Here is a 22,007-nt window from a genome sequence, read left to right as displayed (position 1 = left end):
TACATTTATACTGTTTTATCATTTCTTTTGATATCTGGATGTACTTTTCTGTATGCTCGCAGCTTTGGCTACTAGGTTCTCATTTATGGTACAGTTGATACCCTGCTCCTCCTGTGCTTGTCTTGCACTTTGTACTTTCTAGTTACCTACCCTATTTACATACTCCCTCTTTAAATGCAATGTTTTACTGCATGTCATGTACTACTTTTGTAGCAATTTGCACTTTTTTTTATTGTTGTTCTTCATTTAAATATTTGAACAAGGAAAACACTAAAATACAGAAATAAGGCATTATTATTTTAGGTACATACCTAGGTTACATGGTCTCGGATTACCAGTCATTTCATCTAACAGTCAATTTTTTCAATCATGAGATAAGAGAGAGGTTAATAGGGTTGCCTCCAATTTACAATAGTAATTGAAAACAATACACATGTTTAAATATATTAAAACACATTGATAAGACAGATTTTCTTTGATCTCTTTCACATGCATAGCTAAGAAACATTATATATATATATATATATATATATATATATATATATACACATATATATATATATATATATATATATATATATATATATATATATATATATATATATATATATATATATATACTGTCTCTTTAAGGCTTACAAACCAGAGTTTCAGGTAAGCACATTAGCCATCCATCCACAGCATAGCCAGGGTTTAGGTGAAGATGGTAGCACAGCTCGTCTGCAGATACAAAATTCAAAGGAATCCAGAATTCGCTGCAACACTTTACCTTTTTTGATTGTTTATGCAAAAGACATCACAAACAGTGCAGGGTACAGTAAACATTAACACGTTTCACGCTGTGGCTAGTGCTTACTCATAACCACATACTCCTATAGAGTGGAACTCATCAACTTTTACTGTACCCCGCATTGTCTGTGATGTCTTTTGCATGAAGGATCAATAAAGATGAAGTGTTGCAGTGATTTCTGTATCCCTTTAAGGCTTATAAGCCTGTATGAATTGTTGTCTTGTGATTTCCTCTTCCTGTGCTGAATTACATTTTGCTATCATTAAACTTCTTTTTCAACACAATCAGATTTGGGAATAAGAACTTATTACTTGATGACCATACAGCCCAGTTCACATTGTGATTCAAGTTAACATGGTAAAAGGTTGACAAACATAGCCAAAATTACTTTTAAACAAATTTTTACTGCAGTTGCATACTCATTTATGTATTTTTTATGAAAATCACAGTGAGGGAAATCAAAAATAACTTTCCTCTAGTTGCATTCCCTTGAACATTTCTGTGAAAATTAATTTAGATAATTAGTCTTGAAGTAAAAAATGTAATCAGCCAGCTAACGGTATCCCACAGTTCCAGAATTATATTTATGTAGCAGAACTTTATTATTTTTACTTAGTATGTAATTAACTGTATCTTCAAGGACAGTTTATAGAATTTATCATAGTATTCCTATTTAGATAAGTAAAAAAATTTACCTAGATTAATCAATTGTTGGCAAGGCAAATGGCTATAAGTAAATAATATTTAAAAAAACAAATACAGAAACCTTTTTTGTTTTATGTGATTTATTTAAAAAAATGTTATTTGAGAAACATCTTGAAAAAGAAAAAAAACATCCGTAGGACAATAAGAACAACTGTAAACCTTTGAACTGATTAATATTAGGCCATGTTATGCCTAGTGAACTGTTTTAGTGTTGTATATATTTCTTTTTACAATCTTTATTTCTCTCCTTATTTCTCATTACTGTACTGTTGGTTTTGTTGTTATATGGCTGGATTTAAATTCCACATGCTCTTTGCACTATAACACACTTTGTTTTATGGAAAAGGTGATGTTTTGTGTAAGATGAAAATTGCAAATAAATTTCTAATATAATGACAATTACTTGGGCTAAAAATGCATTTAAATGAGCATTAAGGGGAAAACAATATAAAAATATACAAATAAAAGTATTTAAATTAACCACAAGCCTATTTAAATGTTAGGTAATTGATGTTGTTACCAATGAAATGTAAATCAAATAAAGAGCTCGATTAAATAAGAAAAGTTACTTACAAAAAAAGAAATAATAATATTATTTTTAAACTAAGCTTTGTTTTCTAATTGTTTGTAGTGCACAAAAATTGCTATATTCATTTTTAAAATAGGCAAGAACGTGCAAATTAAAGAGGAAATCTAATTCATCTTAAAGTTTATTTGCCACTATTGTAATTTTTTGTGTATAAAATAAAATATATTTAAAAATCAAAGCAAGGAGCCCAAGGAAGAAATAAACTTCCGTTTTTGAAAAACAATATTTCCAATTTAATTGTTTAATAAAGGCAATATCACATAATACCTTAATATTTATTTCATTTGTGGGATAAAAGTATACATCCAAAAATATTGAATGGAAAATTGTGCTTTAAAACAGTATAGTCTTTTTCTTTTCCAAACAGGATTTTATTGTCTTCCAAATAGATGTCCAGTAAGTACACTCGTAAATTAGTGTGTTGTTCCATTTCTCCAAATTCCTGCAAAACAGAGATGTGCTTCACTCCACGTAGCCAAGGCACCCTTTGAATCCTTTAAGACTAACATTCAGCAGTTCAGGTATGCATGTCAGAATTTTTCACCCCCATCTCAATGCAGGATTGTTTCCAATGTTGAATTAAAACTTCCAGGCAGTATTATATCCTCTTCTATGCTGGAAGAAACTCTGAAGGCCATTAAGCATTCAACAAACCACATGGGAATCTGAGTAGAATCGTGAAGCAAAGAGATAGTAGCAAAAGGCTATTCTGGTGTGAGAAATTATGGAGTTCCTTCAGCTCCACAGACAAATGTTGCTACTGGATTGACATGTGGAACTAGATCCTGCTGGAGAAAGGTACAGTTTGCCATTTGGGCAAACGCAAAGCTCATAGACAGTTTGTCGAGGTCCTACTGAGTTTGGTGATGATGATGTAAAGGAACCTTGTGGTAAATTTCCTAGTCTGATATTATCTGCATCTAAAAATATCTGTAAAAAAATAGAAATATTGTAAGCATTTTCATATAATCACCCATGAAAATTACATGCTAGGGTTCACAAAAGGAAATTCCTATCTAACCTTTTGTTGGCCCCATTTCATATGAGCTGTATCAAGTCAAAAAAGGCAAATGTAGGATATACCGTTAGGTCCATAAATATTGGGACATCAACACAATTCTAATCTTTTTGGCTTTATACACCTCCACAATGGATTTGAAATGAAGCAAACAAGATATGCTTTAACTGCAGACTTTCAGCTTTAATTTGAGGGTATTTACATCCAAATCAGGTGAATGGTGTAAGAATTACAACAGTTTGTATATGTGCCTCCCACTTTTTAAGGGACCAAAAGTAATGGAACAATTGGCTGCTCAGCTGTTCCATGGCCAGGTGTGTGTTATTCCCTCATTATCCCATTTACAAGGAGCAGATAAAAGGTCCAGAGTTCATTTCAAGTGTGCTATTTGCATTTGGAATCTGTTGTTGTCAACTCTCAATATGAGATTCAAAGAGCTGTCACTATCAGTGAAGCAAGCCATCATTAGGCTGAAAAAACAAAACAAACTCATCAGAGAGATAGAAAAAATATTAGGTATGGCCAAATCAACTGTTTGGAACATCCTTAAAAAGAAAGAACGCACCGGTCAGCTCAGCAACACCAAAAGACCAGGAAGACCACGGAAAACTGTGGTGTATGACCGAAGAATTATTTCCCTGGTGAAGAGAACACCCTTCACAACAGTTGGCCAGATCAAGAACACTCTCCAGGAGGTAGGTGTATGTGTGTCAAAGTCAGCAATCAAGAGAAGACTTCACCAAAGTGAATACAGAGGGTTCACCACAAGATGTAAACCATTGGTGAGCCTCAAAAACAGGAAGGCCAGATTAGAGTTTGCCAAACAACATCTAAAAAAGCCTTCACAGTTCTGGAACAACATCCTATGGACAGATGAGACGAAGATCAACTTGTACCAGAGTGATGGGAAGAGAAGAGTATGGAGAAGGAAAGAAACTGCTCATGATCCAAAGCATACCACCTCATCAGTGAAGCATGGTGGTGGTTGTGTCATGGTGTGGGCATGTATGGCTGCCAATGGAACTGGTTCACTTGTATTTATTGATGATGTGACTGCTGACAAAAGCGGCAGGATGAATTCTGAAGTGTTTTGGGCAATATTATCTGCTCATATTCGGCAAAATGCTTCAGAACTCATTGGACAGCGCTTCACAGTGCAGATGGACAATGACCTGAAGCATGCTGCGAAAGCAATTAAAGAGTATTTTAAGGGAAAGAAGTGGAATGTTATGCAATGGCCAAGTCAATCACCTGACCTGAATCCGATTGAGCATGCATTTCACTTGCTGAAGACAAAACTGAAGGAAAAATGCCCCAAGAACAAGCAGGAACTGAAGACAGTTGCAGTAGAGGCCTGGCAGAGCATCACCAGAGATGAAACCCAGCATCTGGTGATGTCTATGAGTTCCAGACTTCAGGCTGTAATTGACTGCAAAGGATTTGCAACCAAGTATTAAAAAGTGAAAGTTTGATGGATGATTGTTAATCTGTCCCATTACTTTTGGTCCCTTAAAATATTTATTATAGCAAAATGTAAAAAATAATGCGTTTTTTTCAAAATTGTCGCTCTTATATTGTTTATAACGCAAAAAATAAAAATCGCAGGGGTGATCAAATACCACCAAAATAAAGCTCTATTTGTGGGAAAAAAAGGACGTCAATTTTGCTTGGGAGCCACGTCGCACGACCGCGCAATTGTCAGTTAAATCGATGCAGTGCCGAATCGCAAAAAACGCTCTGGTCAGGAAGGGGGTAAAATCTTCCGGGGCTGAAGCGGCTAAAATGTATGGATAACAATGATTTCATATAATATTTTAATTACGGATCTCAGAAAACAAATCAGTAGTCATTTTTTTTGGGTGGAGCTATAGCAGTGATGTTTATCAGCAGGACTAAAGCACTGTTTGTTTGCTTTTGCGTTTTGGGAGTACTTTTCTATTTGATACAAAAATCTAATATTTTGGTACACCATAGAGTTTCCTCTCTGTTTCTGTTAAATACTTATCATTATGGGATTGGAGTTTTGTAACATGCCTTTGGAGCTGCAATATCGCTTGAGTGGACAGAGGTCCTTCAGTGGCTGCATTTGGCATAGTTAGACCTCCTTGTCATTGGGGTCTTATTTTGTGGTAAGCTGCTTTTTTAACACTTGTGTGGTGGAAAACAGAAACACATTTGATGTTAAAATCACTGCATGCACTCATTTTACATTTCTGTGAATAGTGTTCTTTTTGTGTCACTTGTTATTCAGTTCACACAATAGTATATACTTGGTTCTTTTAGGGGACAGTGCAATACCCTGTTTTAATTTACTTAATTTATTAGGCATTTTTTTTAATCACAGCAAAAAATGCCTTAACATGGTTATTTCCCAATAAAGCAAAAAGTATCTTTGAGCAAGAAGTATTCAACTTGGTTCATTTTTTTACCCTATGGTAGACAGAATTTTGATCATTTTTGCTATATTGTTCATTGCAAGAGGCACCGAGCCTCATTACTAAAATAGTTGAGAACAGTCTCCTTATAAATTGAGATATTATTTGGTATTTGCATCTTGTTCCACACTATCCCACCTGTCTGCTTTTTATAATCCCCTTCTGGCTACTTTATACATTGTTTTTTCTTTAATTTGGTAGCCAACGTGGATACATATATTTTGATTTCCTTGGGTTTTACTAAGCATTCTTAGTAAAAAATTTAACAAAATGCATTTTGATGAAATTTTTTCCAATGCAATGTATTCATTATTTGCACACCCTCAATAAATTTACCCCAAAATTTAATCAACAAAGTCTGCTGATTGAAATGATTTCACATTAATGTGAATTTATTGTAACAGTGGAATAGTAAAGCTCAAAGGGAACACATGCATTTTTTATTTTAGGACAGCTTTGTTCCCCTTTTGCAAAGAACAGTGGGGAAAATGGTTTGCATAAATTATTAGTGTAAAATTAAAAAACCTTAAGTCAGACTGATGAGGGCACAAATTATTATGACAATGATGATGCAATTGTTAAAGATTTCATTGATTATGCGTTCACTTGCATGAGCATTTGCTGCTTGTGCATTAAATGTAAATGTCATCCAGTATACCTGACGTTGTTGCAACTTGGGAATTATTCTGGGGAGGGAATATTCTGATGCACATGCTCACTTTTTTCCATGTCAAAATCGGGGGCTTTCTGCTGAATGCCAGTGTACTACAAATCTTTTGGTAAACACATGTAAAAAAATATATTTTACCTGAGAAATGAATGGCTGTAGACATCTGTACTCAGGTTTATGGCAGTATTTACATGAATACCTATATAGCAAATGACAATACAGTGCGTGCACAACTATTCATTACATACAAATATGCCCAAATGTGTGTGTATACAGCATATATATATATAAATAGTGCCAGGGACTAAAATGGGTAAAATCGGGACAGTTTTACTATCATTGATAGCACTGAAATTCAATTTTGGAGAGGGGTCTGCTGCTCATTTGTCAACTGTTCTCTAATGTGAATGTTGTTTAATAACATGTCATTTAGTCACTAATGCATTATGTACTAAACAGTAGCTATGGGCTTCAGTTAAAGGAAAATCATTCTTTATGGGTTTGGTGAAAGTTCAAAACCAGCCTAACCTACAAACTATGGAAATTTAGAAAACTTGTGTAAATTGCCCTCACCCCCTGCCCCCAGTTCTACAGCCTGCCCCCAGTTCTGTATAGTGAAATGTTCAGTGTATCTTACCATCATATACTATTTACTCCCTAAATGATGTAAGGGCCACAAATATCTATCTTCTACATAAAGAAAGAAAGAAATCTATGATGTTTGGAGACAGAAATATCAGGCAGTGACCTTGGTAACTTAAGCAGGCCATACACTATGTGAACGTAAGCCAGTTCCTGATGAATCAGGCAAAATTTGCCCTGTGGAGGGTATTATTGCCATCCTCCCACCTGCCATTTTTTGACTGAAAATCAATAAAGTGGGTCAAAAAATTGCATTCTGATTGACATGGGTGCTGGCTGTCAGAATACAATAGCTGCATGTCCATCCACGCCATGCATGCCAGCAGGTGGAATAAAAATATAACTTTGAATTGCCAGGTTTAGAACACAATCTTCCTGTGATGAATCATCCACAACTACATGCTAATTATTTATTTTGGTTATTTATGTTTCTATAAGTGCTGCAGTATAACACCAAAACAATCAATATAATGGTCCCATTTTTGTGGCATCCATAATACTGTTTCAGTTTATTAGCTCTGATCAGAGAAGGGGCCTGGCTTCAACAATGTAGAGAATGATAATTGTAAGTTGTTGATTAATTTAACTGCAAGGAATGGCTTTTTAGTTCTTTCTGGTAACCTCATCCTAACTCCAATCATTGTTTTAATTTGTATACTTTAGTTTAACATGCCAAAATAAAATAGGTGAAACCAAGGAAAACATTTACTGTATAAAAGAATATAAAAAGCTGTTCATAAAGACCTCCCCATCTGTAGACTGTAACTGTAACTCTTTTCTGCAGCTGGCTTTGAATTCTCCTGCAACAGCATTTATTTGTACACCTTTTGGTGCCTCCATGGTTAGAGATCTTGTTGGAGATTCAAGTCTGGAAATTAGGAAGAAATATACACAAGATTAAAACAATTGCACAAAAGCCATAATATTTTGTTTATGACACCAACAATTATTGAACAGAAAACCTTAAAAATGAAGGTAACATGTCTATGTCACAAGAGAAACAGCAAGTGGATTTATTTTTTAATTATCTCCACTGATCAATCTTACATGAGACTTCAAGAAATGGCCAGGTGACAGATGCAAGTTTATTAATTATCATAAGTTGAATTTAACATCATAAATGTGTCTTTAAAAGTGTAAAGTTATCAAGCAATCCTCCAAATTTGAAGATGATATTCTTGATAATCATGACAGAAAGGTACAAGGAATTGATAATGATTTATTTGATAAAATTGGAACATGTCATTCCTAGAACTTACAAAATATAGTCTTTATTTTAACATATTTCCATCTTTTAATATTTTAAACTAAAACATTTAAACATGAACTTGCAAAGATAATTTATAAACAGGGAGCTATCATTGCTGACCTAGAGATGCTATTAGCCTGGGTAATACACTACCCCACTTGTTTCAATAGTTTCTGAGCCACTGACTAGTCACATGCTCTCAAATTTTCCACCAACAAATGTGTGTGGTCGGACTTTCCGATCGTGTGTACACAAGTCCGTCGGACAAAAGTTCAAAGTACAAACACGCATGCTCGGAATCAAGGATGAGCCGGAAGGCAAATTATGAAACCTCTCAATGCAGCACATTCTCTTCTTCTTTATAATGGTATAATAATGAAGCTGCTTTGCTGGTGATAGTCACAGAGTTCTGACAAACGTATTTCTTTTTTTTTTCTAGTGATCTCTAGAATAATATTTTTTTCTAGTGATCTCCAGAACAATATTTTTTTTTTAGTTTTGTGTGTCAAGTTACCACAACACCATTATTATCTTGTATTTTTTAACCTCAAAGGTACAACTATGTTGGTGTCCCTTGTAAATTTAACATTGTGTTTTTGAAATGTACCTGCCTACTTACAAACAAACTGTCCTTTTTGAAGTAAAACACATAGCCAAGTATTTGTCAAAAGAAACATTTTTAATTCAATAGGGAGCATAAGGTCATATCAAAATAAAGAGGAAGGCAACGATGGAGAAGCAGTTGGAATTGGTGAAGCCTTTGTACCCCAGGGCAGACATCAATTATTTGACTGTCCAAATTGGTAACCTGAGGAATCCATTTAATAGGGAGCACAATACGGTCCAGGACTCTGAGAGATCGGGAGCAGCAGCAGATGACATATATGTCCCGAGGCTGTGGTCTTCCAACAGCCAGCGTTTTTCCCAGACCACACTGATCTCAGGCCATCACTTTCAACACTTCCTTCCAGACTGGTCCAATTCACAGAGGTGTGTTTTACGGCCGAGTTCACCCCTCATCCCCTTGTTTAGGGCCCGAAGAATTATTTCCTTGCATATAGTGCGCTGGTCCTCCTCCATCTGTTTTAATTTATTGCCTGTCAGGCATCCAAGCACCGCCTGGCCATCAGGGGCCATGCTAATTGCAGCTGTAGCATGGCAAAGAAAAACAGCTGTGGCCTCCTCCAGGTTCTTGGACTTCCTGGCCCTTTTGGTTGGAGGGCGGAGGGTAGTAACCTGCGATTCTGTCAGGCTGCTTGCCATGGCCTCCTCTTGGCTGAGGCTGAGACTTTCCTGTGTATGAGATATAAGGCCTCAGATATGTCCTTTGAAGTGATGATGGAGATGGTGGACACCTTAAAGAGGACAGACTATGATGGGAATCATGGGCCGTAAAGAAACCCTAATGTGAGAAAGGCCATGATCATGGCTAAAGTTGTGAGAAGTCTGCACAGGACTTTTGGGGTACGATGATCCAAGGATCAATTGAGGAAACGCTGGTCAGACCTGAAATTGAGGGAGCAAGATGAGTATAGAAAGATCAGGAAAGTGCTGCAAAAAAAGTAAGTATTTGTTGTGTGTTCCTATTATTATTACTTTTGTGCTGGTCCATGTGCTTTTCTTTACTGTTGTACAGTTTAAAATGTAAAAGTTTGAGGTTCATGGACACAGGAATCATTCTTATTAAACATCGTTCGTTCGACCACTAATACATCGTTTTTGACAGATGCAGGTTAACTACATTTGTTCAGGCCTATTTTGATTAAAATAAGTTATTTACATTGTTGTCTAGATGTATTTGAAACTATAATGAAATGACAACTTTATTCAGTGTCAGGAGAGGACACTCAGCAGCTGCTTACACATCTGGATGCAGGAGCACTAGTGTGAGACAAGGGTGTTATGGTGTCCCACGCAGGTGCTCCAGTGGATACTAGGGGTCTCTCCATGTGTGAAACTTGCCCAAAACAGGTAAGTATTCCAGCTTTTGAAAGGGAAAAAATCATGTATTCAGCTTGGAACTCTGCAAAAACAGACAATTGGAAGACACTTCCAAGCAATGTTTCATATTACTATTTCTAGCCTAAAATATCTGTCTGCTAAGTATACCTTTTTTGTATTCACATAGGGGAAAAAAAAATAGGGACATCTGAGGACACCAGTAACCCAACTCCGAATGAAGAAAGGCAACACACCACACACCCTGAAGATATGGATGCAGATGTTCAGGAAGTGCTGGGTGAAGTGGTAGAAATGGTGTCGACAACAGGTCCGTGTCTGAGACCACAGCTTCTGGTAATAGATGGATGCCTGCATATTTATAACACATGGTGTGTTTTTTTTTTGTTTTTAGGTGATGTGGATGTTGTGGAAGAAGAAACTCACTTCAGCAGTGCAAGTGCACAAATCCTGGTCAGGGAGATCATGGTGTGCAATCGTTATTTGGAACAAATGAAACAAAACATCCATGATGTTCAAAAAAGACTGAGCAACATCATAGATATTTTAGGACAAATCTAAACAAAAATACAATTTTAGAGTTGTCGTTATGTTGTATGTGTTTTTACAGTTTTAGTAAAGCCACATTTTGAAGATGCACACAGTGTGTCAACATGTGCTATCTCCCATCATGTATGTGTTTTGTGTCATGTATGTGTAAGGTGAGAGGAAAGGGTTGCACCCCCGAAACACGTCCATTGATCCCCCATGATGGGACCTAGCACATGTTGACAAACTGGGGCTTATTTCAAAAAGGCAAAACCATTTTGCACTACAAGTGCAATGCAAGTGCACTTGAAAGTGCACTTGTAGGGCAAGGTGGATTGGCCTTTCTGAAATAATCCCCAGTGTGTCAACATGTGCTAGCTCCCATCATGGGGGATGAATGAACGTGTTTTGGGGGTGCAACCCCTTCCTCTCACCTACTTTAGTTTGGAGGAATAGGTTGCACCCACAAAATGTTTACATTGATATCCCATGATGGGAGATAGCATATGTTGTGGCTTTAGCAAAATAGATGTAGGGAAAAGACACACATTTTAGGCATTGGATCATGAGGGAAATCCAAATTTTGAGTCCCAATTTGTGTGCATCTTCAAAATTTGGCTTTTAGAAGGATGTGCTCACCATCTGGTGAAGGCAAGATCAACACAGTTTTGCCATACTAATGTCTCATATGGCCTTCACTTTAGCAAAGTCAAACTTTGTGAGTTCCTGAGTTGGGGATGTGTATGTTATGTTTTTAAACATGCCTGTTTAGCCCCCAAAAAGGCAAATTAATGTCAAACATACATGTTATACACCAAGGTGTTGGTTTGTTCAAAAACTGTTTATAACTCACATGTGAATGTGCTTGGAGTAAAATGTTTTATACTCAACAATGTGTGGCTTCTTATTTCAATACTCAATACCAGTGTATTTGTTAAGTTGGTGTAGTTACAGTGACATTGTGCTGTAAAATGTGCCAAAATCAGGCCATTTTAGGGACTCCAAGCAATTAATTCAAGGAGTTGAAAAGGATTAATATTTGTTATCATTAATGCATTACATACATTAACAACACTAACATTGTGTGCGTGTGGCAGATCCACAGCACAACATAACATAATAGTTAGCTGAAGAAGAGATCGTCACCCCATGTATCAAATAAGTTACGTTTGCACTATTGAAGAAAATAGTCAAAATTAAAAGGCCATTTGAGAACCTAGGAGACAGATAAAAAACACAAACAGTAATTCAAATGAAATATGAGTTTATTAAAAAAAAAATTATTGCACATCAGCAACATTTTGTTGTAAAGCAATTGCCCCTCTACCCACGTAGTACACTACATATTTTTGCCTGACTTCGTGGGCACTTTGGGTGGTAAGCCAGAACAGCCACTTTCAATAGCCGTCATTGCTGCTGTATCCAATGCAAAGTCGGCCTCAGTTGAAACTGAGGCCAGATAGCTGGCTGCATTCTTTCTTAGGTAGTTTTGGAGAATGCAGCAGCTCAACACAACATGATTAAGTTTATATTCGGCCAGGGTGATAGATGTTAGGAAGATCCTGAACCGGCTTGCCATTATACCAAAGGCATTCTCCACCACTCTTCTGGCACATGACAGCTAGTAAGTAAAAACCCTCTGCTCTGGGGTCATGTTCCTCATGGGGAACAGCCTCATGAGATGTTCCCCTAGAGCAAAGGCCTCATCCACGACAAATACCAAATTGAGGCCCTCGACATTCTCCTTCGGAGGTGGCAACTGCAATGTGCCATTTTGAAGACACCTGTAGAACTCGGTCTGGGAGAGTAATCCTCCATCAGAGTTTCTGCCATTATTCCCAACATCCAGGTAGAGAAACTCATAATTGGCCGACACCACCGCCAACATCACAATACTACTAAACCCCATATAATTATAGTAGTAAGACCCCGAGTTGGGTGGTGGTATGATCCTTACATGCTTCCCATCTATAGCACCACCACAATTGGGAAAATCCCACTTATGATGGAACTGGGAAGCCACAGTCTGCCATTCCTGTGGGTTGGAAGGAAACTGTGGAGTCAAACAAGAAAAAATAATTAGTACTTTTGCACATAACATTGCAAGCAGATTAGACACAAATATTCTTGGCCAACATAAGTATAACATTTATTGAAATGAGTATTTAAAGACAAAAGTATAAGGTAAACTTATCAGATTCCTCACCCCCTCTGGTGGCTCACTGGAAACATTTTATGGATGTAGGAGGTGGGTAAATGTTTTGGACAGGTAACCCTTTCCACTTCATTGAGAGCTGAATGCATAAATAATGTCTGTTACTTTGGCCAGCCCCTCCTTACTTACACTATTGGAAGCCCACTGGACAGGTAAGAAGTGTCATAATACAAAAATATGAATACACACTGTCCCAATTGAAGCACATTTTACATTCTGCAATTACCTAGCAAGGTAATAGGAGAAAAAAACTTTAAACAGTACCATTTGAAAGTATTCAGGGAGGCACTTGCACTACATGCTTTGGTGAATTCATCCATAAATATGACCACAAAAGAGGTAGGTATAGTGTGTATGGGTTTGGTAAAGTCAGCAGATAGAGTATAGGTATCGGCTGAGTTTGGGCCCAAAAAAAATAGCCTCTTGCACTCTGCCTGAATTTAAGGCCAAAAATAACATTTGGACACATTTTTGGGGGTTATTAGGGTAAGCACTAAAATGTAGCTGACCAAAAAGATTGTTAAGTTACTAGGCTAGGTGTGTATGGGCCCAGTATAGCATGCTGGGGAGGTTAGTGAAGGCAAATATGCATTAAGGACAGAAAAGGAGCATTAAAAGCTTACAGCATGCATGGGGACAAAGAGGACATACACAGCATATCACAATCGTGGTAATTATGGAACAAAAAAATTAATACAATACATTAGCAAACATTAAATACATAGAATGTGATATTAAAGGATAAAACGTACCTGAATATAGTAGTCCTTATGCAGGACTTGAATTATGGCAGAACAGGTGTTTGGAATAATGATTCCCAGTGCCTGGGGGAGGTCCCAGTCATGAACTTGATATCCTGGAGACTTCTCCCCATCGCCAAGTACCTGCAAGGTGGCGACAAGCCTTTGATCGGGAGAGATGGCTTTCTGAATGCTGGTGTCCTGCTTACCAATATAAGGGGACAGCAAAGCCAATAGACGGTGAAAGACAGGGTCCGTCATCCAGAGATAATTCCTGAAATCATCAGGATTATTCTCCTGGAGCTCCCGCAGCAAAGGCACTTGGACCAAGAATTGGTCACAATTAAGCAACCAATTCTTGGTCCAAGAACTCCTCCTCCCCCTGTTCATGGACTGAACTTGGGTCATAGCAATAACTCCAAGCCCAACAATAGCATGATCTTTCCAACGAGAATGTCACATGGCTAGTAAACGAATGGCTGCTCAGAACGAACTGACAGAATGCACTAAAAATCAGAAAATACCTGACAAGCTCAGCCTGAAAATCAGAAATGACTGGACAAGCACGCAATGAAAATCAGAAGCGAACTATAAATAGAACGCACTGAAAAACAGAAATGACCTGACAAGCCCGTACTGAAAAACAGATGCGAACTGACAAGCACAACCTGAAAAGCAGAAATGAACTGAAAAGCACGAGGCTGAAAAATGTGAATCGTCACTCACCAAACTTCTACTAACATGAGATAAACACGAGGTTAGCAGAAGGAGCCCAAAGGGTGGTGCATGACTATTAAACTTCCTTTTTATCTGCTCGCCGTATGTCTTGTACGTTATTACGTTCGTAATTGTTGGCCAACATTTGTGTGTATGCAAGACATGTTGGAGCCAACACCCTTTGGACAAAATTCCACAGTTTTGTTGTCGGAAAGTCTGATCGTGTGTATGAGGCATTACAGTCAGGCAACTAGCATTTGCAGAATGAAAAGAATCAGTGCATTCCTCCAAGTGTCTCTCAGGTTTCATTCAGATCAGCATTTGCACCCATCCTGCATGCAGACTGCCTTAACTTGGCATCTGAATTCAGCCCAAGATGAGTCCTATAGAGGTGGAAACAGATGCAATGGATGCATGAACACAGTTGCATATCAAAATTTAACAGCTGTGCAAAAGCAGCTGCACTGCCCTGATCACAGATAGTGTGCATTTGAGGACTTGCAGCAGCTCCTGCATGGCTGTCAATTTTTTACATGTGGCTGCAGGTACGGCATCTGCAGCCACCTCTATAGACTGCCTGCATGCAGACGGGGACATATGTAGATGCCAAAACAAGGCAACCTGCCCATAGCATGGCTGCAAGTGCCCACCTGAATATAGCCTCATGGAGATTTTCCTTTCAAATAAACCTGAATTTTTTGAGGAGTATAAATCTAAATCTGAAGAAAGAAGGGTAATATATAGCTTCACATAAAGTCAGTGCAGTAATAGTTTTTCTGATCACCACCATGTTGTAATATGTTGGTAGATTTATATGGGATTTTATATTATTATTATATATATGTACACATACAGTACAATATTGACCAGGTCAGAATTCATTTGACAATGGTTGAGTTGTCCGAGCCAACTCAATTTTAACATATCAAAGGGACAGCTGATGACCCTTTGATATGTTGATCTTATGCAAGTCTACCTAGGTGTGTGAGGTATGGCTTGTTAACCTAATTGAACATTTCAAAGGGTACATTGTTTAAATGACCGTAAAAGAATTATTTATTGATGATAATTAGACTTGAGGGGGTAACAATAAGATCAAAGAGTATTTTGGGTTGACCTAGCAGAAACTCCCTCCTAGTGTACTAGTATTTCAGGGGGGAATATTCAAGCTGGCAGTCAGTCGTGTCTGTGTGTGACTATGAAGGCGCAGATCTAGGAAAAATGGGACTCTAAGTTATATTTACTCTGTTGGATTTTTGTCATCTGTGGACTTTGGACTTTGTTCTGTGTTGGAAGTCAATAAAGTGCATCTCTCTGGAAGAATTGGGTTCCTGCGGAAGAGTACTTATAGATTATAATCACTACTAATTAATTATCTACCCACTATACATCATATCACTACATACCACACCAGTGCAGTGTTGCCTCTGCCTGCTGCCTGTACTGAGCCTAACCTGTTTATTGTTCACATTTCTACCTGCCATCTGAACCAATCCTTTGCCTGTTTGCTGACCATGTCTCTGCCTGCTGCTTAACTGACCCATCTGCATGTTTTATTGATGATGTTCTTGTGAGACACTGGTCCCAGTCATTCCTTTGGACAACTGCACTCCTGGAACCACAGGAACTCTTTATTCAGCCTCCTGCACATCCTTCCTGGTCACTCAGTGAACATGGCATTCCTGAGTGCAGTCATGTAAAAGTAGGTTAGGTTACTTGGCTTGTAGTAACAGGGAGTGTTATAGGTGATACTACACTAAGCTATATTCCCCTACCTCATATGCAGGTGACCATTACAGCACACTGGTTTTGAAACAATTGGCTGATTTGTGTGATACACAAAATACAGTGTCCAAACACTGAAAATGTCTCACATATGTGGTATTCCCATGTTTCGGAATAGCAGAATGTGTTTTGGGGTGAAATTTTAAGTATGTCCATGCTTTGTACGAAAAATATTTTATTAAACTGACAACTTTTTCTTTCAATATTTTTGACAAAATTTTATTTCAATATTTTTCAAAAACCTGTGAAGCCTTCTAAAGTTTCACCCTTCTTATAACAAAAGCGTTCCACTGTCACATACATAAAGATACTACGTTATATAATATATAAATCTGTGTATATACAGTGCCTTGAAAAAATACTCATACCAAAAACTTAAATGTATTTTATTGGGATTTTATGTGATAGACCAACACAAAGTGGCACATAATTGTGAAGTAGAAGGAAAATGATAACTGGTTTTCAATATTTTTTACAAATAAATATATCTGAAAAGTGTGGCGTGCATTTGTATTCAGCCCCCTTTACTCTGGTACCCATAACTAAAATCTAGTAGAACCAAAGGCCTTCAGAAATCCCCTTCAGAATTACACCTGTGTGTGATTTAATTTCAGTATACAGTAAATACAGCCATTCTGCGAAGCCCTCAGAGGTTTGATAGAGAATCTTAATGAACAAACAGCATCATGAAGGCCTAGGAACACATCAGACAGGTCAGGGATAAAGATGTGGAGAAGTTTAAAGCAGGTTTAGGTTAAAAAAAAAAAATCCCAAGCTTTGAACATCTCATGGAGCACTGTTCAATTCATCATCCAAAAATGGAATGAGTATGGCACAACTGCAAACCTACCAAGACATGGCCGTCCACCTAAACTGACAGGCCGGGCAAGGAGAGCATTAATCAGAGAAGCAGCCAAGAGGCCCATAGTAACTCTGAAGGAGCTGCAGAGTTCCACAGCTCAGGTGGGAGAATATGTCCACAGGACAACTATTACAGACTATTACAAGCCAACCTCAATGCACTGTCTAAATGAGCGACGATCTGGCAAATGAGGTTTAATGTTGATAAATGTAAAGTTATGCACTTGGGGGCTAAGAATATGCATGCATCATACATACTAGGGGGAGTAAAACTGAGGGAATCAATGGTGGAGAAAGATCTGGGGGTTTTGATAGGTCATAAGCTCAATAATAGCATGCGATGCCAAGCTGCTGTTTCCAACACGAGCAAAGTCCTTTCTTGTATTATTATTAAGGTATCCCCATCATTGTTGTGTTTATTTCATCACATATTGGGATTTTTCTATCCTTATTGGTGACACATATACACTTTTTCATCACTTCACCGATTTTTCCTCCTTGTCATTAGCGCATTTTTTACCCATATATTAAACAACACCATTATGTTTCCAGGTGTGTGGCGTTTTTTCCTTCCTTTGGTTGCATTTACATTGACTACCAGGATGTCAGATCTGTGAATACACCACATTGTTACCATCTCCCCATCCCTTCACAGCTCCCATGGGGAAAAGGAGTTGACTTCTGGACACGCCCGGGGAGACCCTCTGTATAAGCTTGCCTTCTTTATCCAACTGGATTACTTTTGACCAGCATTTGGCCCTACTTGTTAGTTACAGATATTGAGATATACTTATGCATATATACATATATATGGCTCTCCTCCTGCCCCTTTCCCTTCCCCCTACCACCCCTTTCCTTCCTTTTCATTTTTGAATTTTTTTGTTATTATCATTCATTCATTGGTCCAATTTTATCTCCAGATACCTACCTGCGCCTCTCCTGAGGAAGCAAGAATTACATCACGAAACGCGTATATGTCAGTCGCGCAGCAGCTCTAGATTGATTGGGGTATCTGTTTGGTGCCTTCAGGTCCCACATATCTAATTTTTTCATATGAACTCTATGCAGCACCATTCATGTACATCATTTATGTCTTCTTTATTATTGTACAAAACATATTACAGCACACACATTCAAGAATGACATTTCCTGCAAGGCTAGTTAAAAACACCTGAACATATTAAAAAAAACGGGGGTTTGGTCACACTATATGGTCATATAGTGCTAAGCCCACTTACTGCGACAAAGTACCCCAAATTAGTGGGTCCTATCCTAGTAATAGAATGGAAGATCCTGTGTCTCAACTATGGGAGCTGAACTCCTCTATGTGGGAGAACTGAAGGGGACTTTCGCAGTACTTTCACAGTACTTTTCCCACTTTGTCACAGTAAGTGGGCTTAGCATTATATGACCATATAGTGTGACAAAACCCCCGTATTTTTTTTAATATGTTCAGGTGTTTTTAACTAGCCTTGCAGGAAATGTAATTCTTGAATGTGTGCGCTGTAATATGTTTTGTACTGTTTGTTGGTCTTATAGCAGCACCATCTTGAATTTAAATGCATTTTAGGGTGTGCCCCCCAAATATGTTTTTGTATTTTGTTTCTTTATTATTGTGGTACACATGTTTTTAAATGTATAATAATACATTTTTCATATTTTTACATCTACTGTCTGAGGTGTGACTCTTTAAAAGTCCCGTGGGCAAAATGTTTTTTTTTCTGTGTTATTCAGACCTTAGTGAACAAACAGCATTATGAAGGCCAAGGAACACACCAGACAGGTCAGGGATAAAGTTGTGGAGAAGTTTAAAGCAGGGTTAGTTTATAAAAAAATATCCCACTCTTTGAACATCTCATGGAGCACTGTTAAATCCATCATCTGAAAATTGAAAGAGTATGACACAACCGCAAACCTACCAAGACATGGCCATCCACCTAAACTGACAGGCTGGGCAAGAAGAGCATTAATCAGAGAAGTAGCCAAGAGGCCCATGGTAACTCTGGAGGAGCTTCAGGAATCCACAGCTCAGGTGTGAGAATCTGTCCACAGGAAAACTATTAACTGTGCACTTCACAAATCTGGCCTTTATGGAAAAGTGTCTAGAAGAAAGCCATTGTTGAAAGAAAGCTATAAGAAGTCCCATTTTCAGTTTGCGAGAAGCCATGTGGGGGACACAGCAAACATGTGGAAGAAGGTGCTCTGGTCAGATGAGACCAAAAATGAACTTTTTGGCCTAAAAGCAAAAAGCTAGTGTAGTGCTATGTGTGGAAAACTAACACCGCATATCACCCAGAACACACCACCCCCACCATGAAACATGGTGGTGGCAGCATCATGTTGTGGGGATGCTTTTCTTCAGCAGGGACAGGGAAGCTTGTCAGAGTTGATGGTAAGATAGACAGAGCCAAATACAGGGTAATATTTGAAGAAAGCCTGTTAGAGTCTACAAAAGACATCCCTAAACATACAGCTAGAGCTGCAATGGAATGGTTTAGATCAAAGCATATTTATGTGTTAGAATGGCCCAGTCAAAGTCCAGATCTAAATCCAGTTGAGAATCTATGGCAAGACTTGAAAATTGCTGTTCACAGACGCTCTCCATCCAATCTGAAAGAGCTTAAGCTATTTTGCAAAGAAGAATGGGCAAAAATTACACCCTCTAGACGTGAAAATCTGGTTCTACAAATTGTTGACTGAGGGGGCTAAACACAAATGCACGCCACGCTTTTCACATATTTATTTGTACAAAAATTTGAAAAAAATTTATTGTTTTTCAAATCCAAAGGTCAGTAACAAATGGTAGCTAAGATAAGGACTGCTGCAGGTACACAAGGAGCAAGCTATCGGCTGGAGATAGCACAATACTCAGGAACGAATTGCAGAGACATAGCTTAAATAAGAAAGTTAATGATGGAAGGAGCAAAAAAGTTTGAGGTTCACCAGAAACAAGATACAAGGCACGATTGTCCAGGTGATCAGACAGAGAGCTGTCCAGCATCTCAGCAGGCACAATAAGAACTAGAGCCAGACCCTGCAGAGGTCCCAGGTTCATGGTAAAGCATTTCACTTTTTACTCTTCTCTGCGCCTTTAATTAGTTGGTGCCGACAAATATTGCTCCTTAAAATGATTTTTTGGTGTACAGATCTGTGCACACAGACAGGGTACATAGGTAAATGTACCCCAGCTCTGTATTTCAAAGTGTAAAAACATGGTTTGTTAAAGTAGATGTAAACAAAACCACTGAGGCTCCATTCTCACTTGCGATTTGTCATGCAACTTTGGACATCAAAGTCACAGGAGAAGACAAACCCTATTCTTTTCAATAGCACCGCACTGGAAATTGACATGAAAGTCGTACCTGAATGTTATACAATGCAACTTGTTTGCAACAGTTGTCCATTATCACTGGTCAAAGCCAAAGTTGTATCCAAGTTGAACCCATCCAAAGTTGTGTCAAAGGTGCACCAAAGTTGCACTCCAAAGTCAGCCAAGTGTGAACGGAGCTAAAACTTACAATTTAGATAAATAACGGTAACATCATTGTTAGAGGCTCCTGGAAATGATAATTGACTAGCTGTTAAGCTGAATGCCAAACTACAATACAATCCCATGATCCACAGCCTGTATGTAGTTCAGGAAAGTCTGAGAATAGTTTTCTTTTCTGTATACTTGTTCTGAGCCAGTTATTCAAAGCATTGAAAAGAAAAGCCAGTATTACGGAAGGAAAGCATGGAGGGCAGCAAAAACACATGAAGGAAGCAAGGGTGCAGAGTTTTCTGAAGAAGGGCTCTGTCAGGGGAAACTTCATGTAAGATGAAAAAAAATGAATTTTTTATTTAAAATCACAAGTTTGCACATAATTTTATCACAAGAACTCCAGTTTGTTTTTCAAATTCCTATCATGGCTGGATAGATGATAAAACATATAATTCATACACACACAATTTTTAACATTTAAAAAAGGTGTTTCAGTCTCATCCATGATCGCTGCACTCTGTGTATTACACACCTCTGACCATTGTAATGTATATGTTACAAACACCTGAACTCTGTGTGTGCATTACGCACCCTGACTTCTGAACTCTGTGCATTACAGACCTCTGACTGCTACACCCTGTGCAATACACCCTGTGCATTTCAGGCCCTGGCCCTTGCATTCTGTGTGTTGCAGACTCCTGGCACTTACATTCTATGTGGTAAAGACTGCTTACCCCTGCGTTCTGTGCATTACAGACAACTAGGATTTTGTCACTTCTGGTTTCTGTGTCATGCAAACAAGCCATTACTGGCTTGTGAAAGCATCTGATCAAATGAATCTCAGTTTGATCAGATGATTTGCAGGCCAGATAAGATATCTAGGGTCTAATAGAATTACCAAAGACCTTTTATGGCCCATGCTATCACACATAGTTCATACCTTGTGAGAGCAATAAAGGTGAAAAAAAAATTAAAGGTACAATTTAAAATAAAAAAAAAAATAATAAAATAAAAAAGTGCCCTCTCTCCCCTGTGCTTATGCACAAATGAATTTTCAAATTCCTATAATGGCTGGATAGATGCTAAAACATATAATTCATAATCACACAATTTTTAACATTTAAAAAAGGTGTTTCAGTCTCATCCATGATCCCTACACTCTGTGTATTACACACCTCTGACCATTGTAATGTATATGTTACAAACACCTCAGCACCTAACCTCTGTGTGTGCATTATGCACCCTGACTTCTGAACTCTGTGCATTACAGACCCCTGACTGCTACACCCTGTGCATTTCAGGCCCTGGCCCTTGCATTCTGTGTGTTGCAGAATCCTGGCACTTACATTCTGTGTGGTAAAGACACCTTACCCCTGCATTCTGTGCATTACAGACAACTGACTTCTGCGCTTGTGCAATTACACATTCATGACCCTATGTTCTATGCATTAAATACTTCTGACCCTTGCATTCTATGTATTACACATTCCTGAACCCTGTACTCTGTGTGACATACTTCTGACCACTGCACTATATACACTCTATATACTCAAATGTGTCCCTTGTCTTAACAGTTGCTGGTTGCTAAGTAGTCAGTGAAAAGTTTAAGGAGCTTCTTTAGGT

At 38.1% G+C, this 22,007-nt stretch overlaps 1 protein-coding gene across 5 annotated transcripts in view; it reads right to left on the bottom strand.

Annotated features, from left to right (window-relative positions):
- Nucleotides 1–654: 654 nt before the first annotated feature.
- Nucleotides 655–22,007, bottom strand: part of SGCZ (sarcoglycan zeta) — a 2,017,576-nt gene continuing 1,996,223 nt past the window's right edge. For 2 of the 5 annotated variants that reach the window (XM_073608266.1, XM_073608288.1), the window contains 2 exons: nucleotides 7,594–7,717; nucleotides 656–3,014 (listed from right to left, as the gene is read on the bottom strand). In XM_073608266.1, the coding sequence (XP_073464367.1) occupies nucleotides 2,820–3,014; nucleotides 7,594–7,717 (319 nt within the window). In that variant the 3' untranslated portion in view covers nucleotides 656–2,819. Of the gene's footprint in view, nucleotides 3,015–7,593; nucleotides 7,718–22,007 lie in introns of all 5 variants that reach the window. The other 3 variants (XM_073608275.1, XM_073608283.1, XM_073608259.1) reach the window with 3 other exon arrangements.

This window comes from Aquarana catesbeiana, linkage group LG01, assembly GCF_042186555.1.
Source record: "Aquarana catesbeiana isolate 2022-GZ linkage group LG01, ASM4218655v1, whole genome shotgun sequence".
Lineage (NCBI taxonomy): Eukaryota > Metazoa > Chordata > Amphibia > Anura > Ranidae > Aquarana > Aquarana catesbeiana.
The sequence above is the reverse complement of the archived record's forward strand: the minus strand, read 5'-3'. Positions and strand labels throughout refer to the sequence as shown.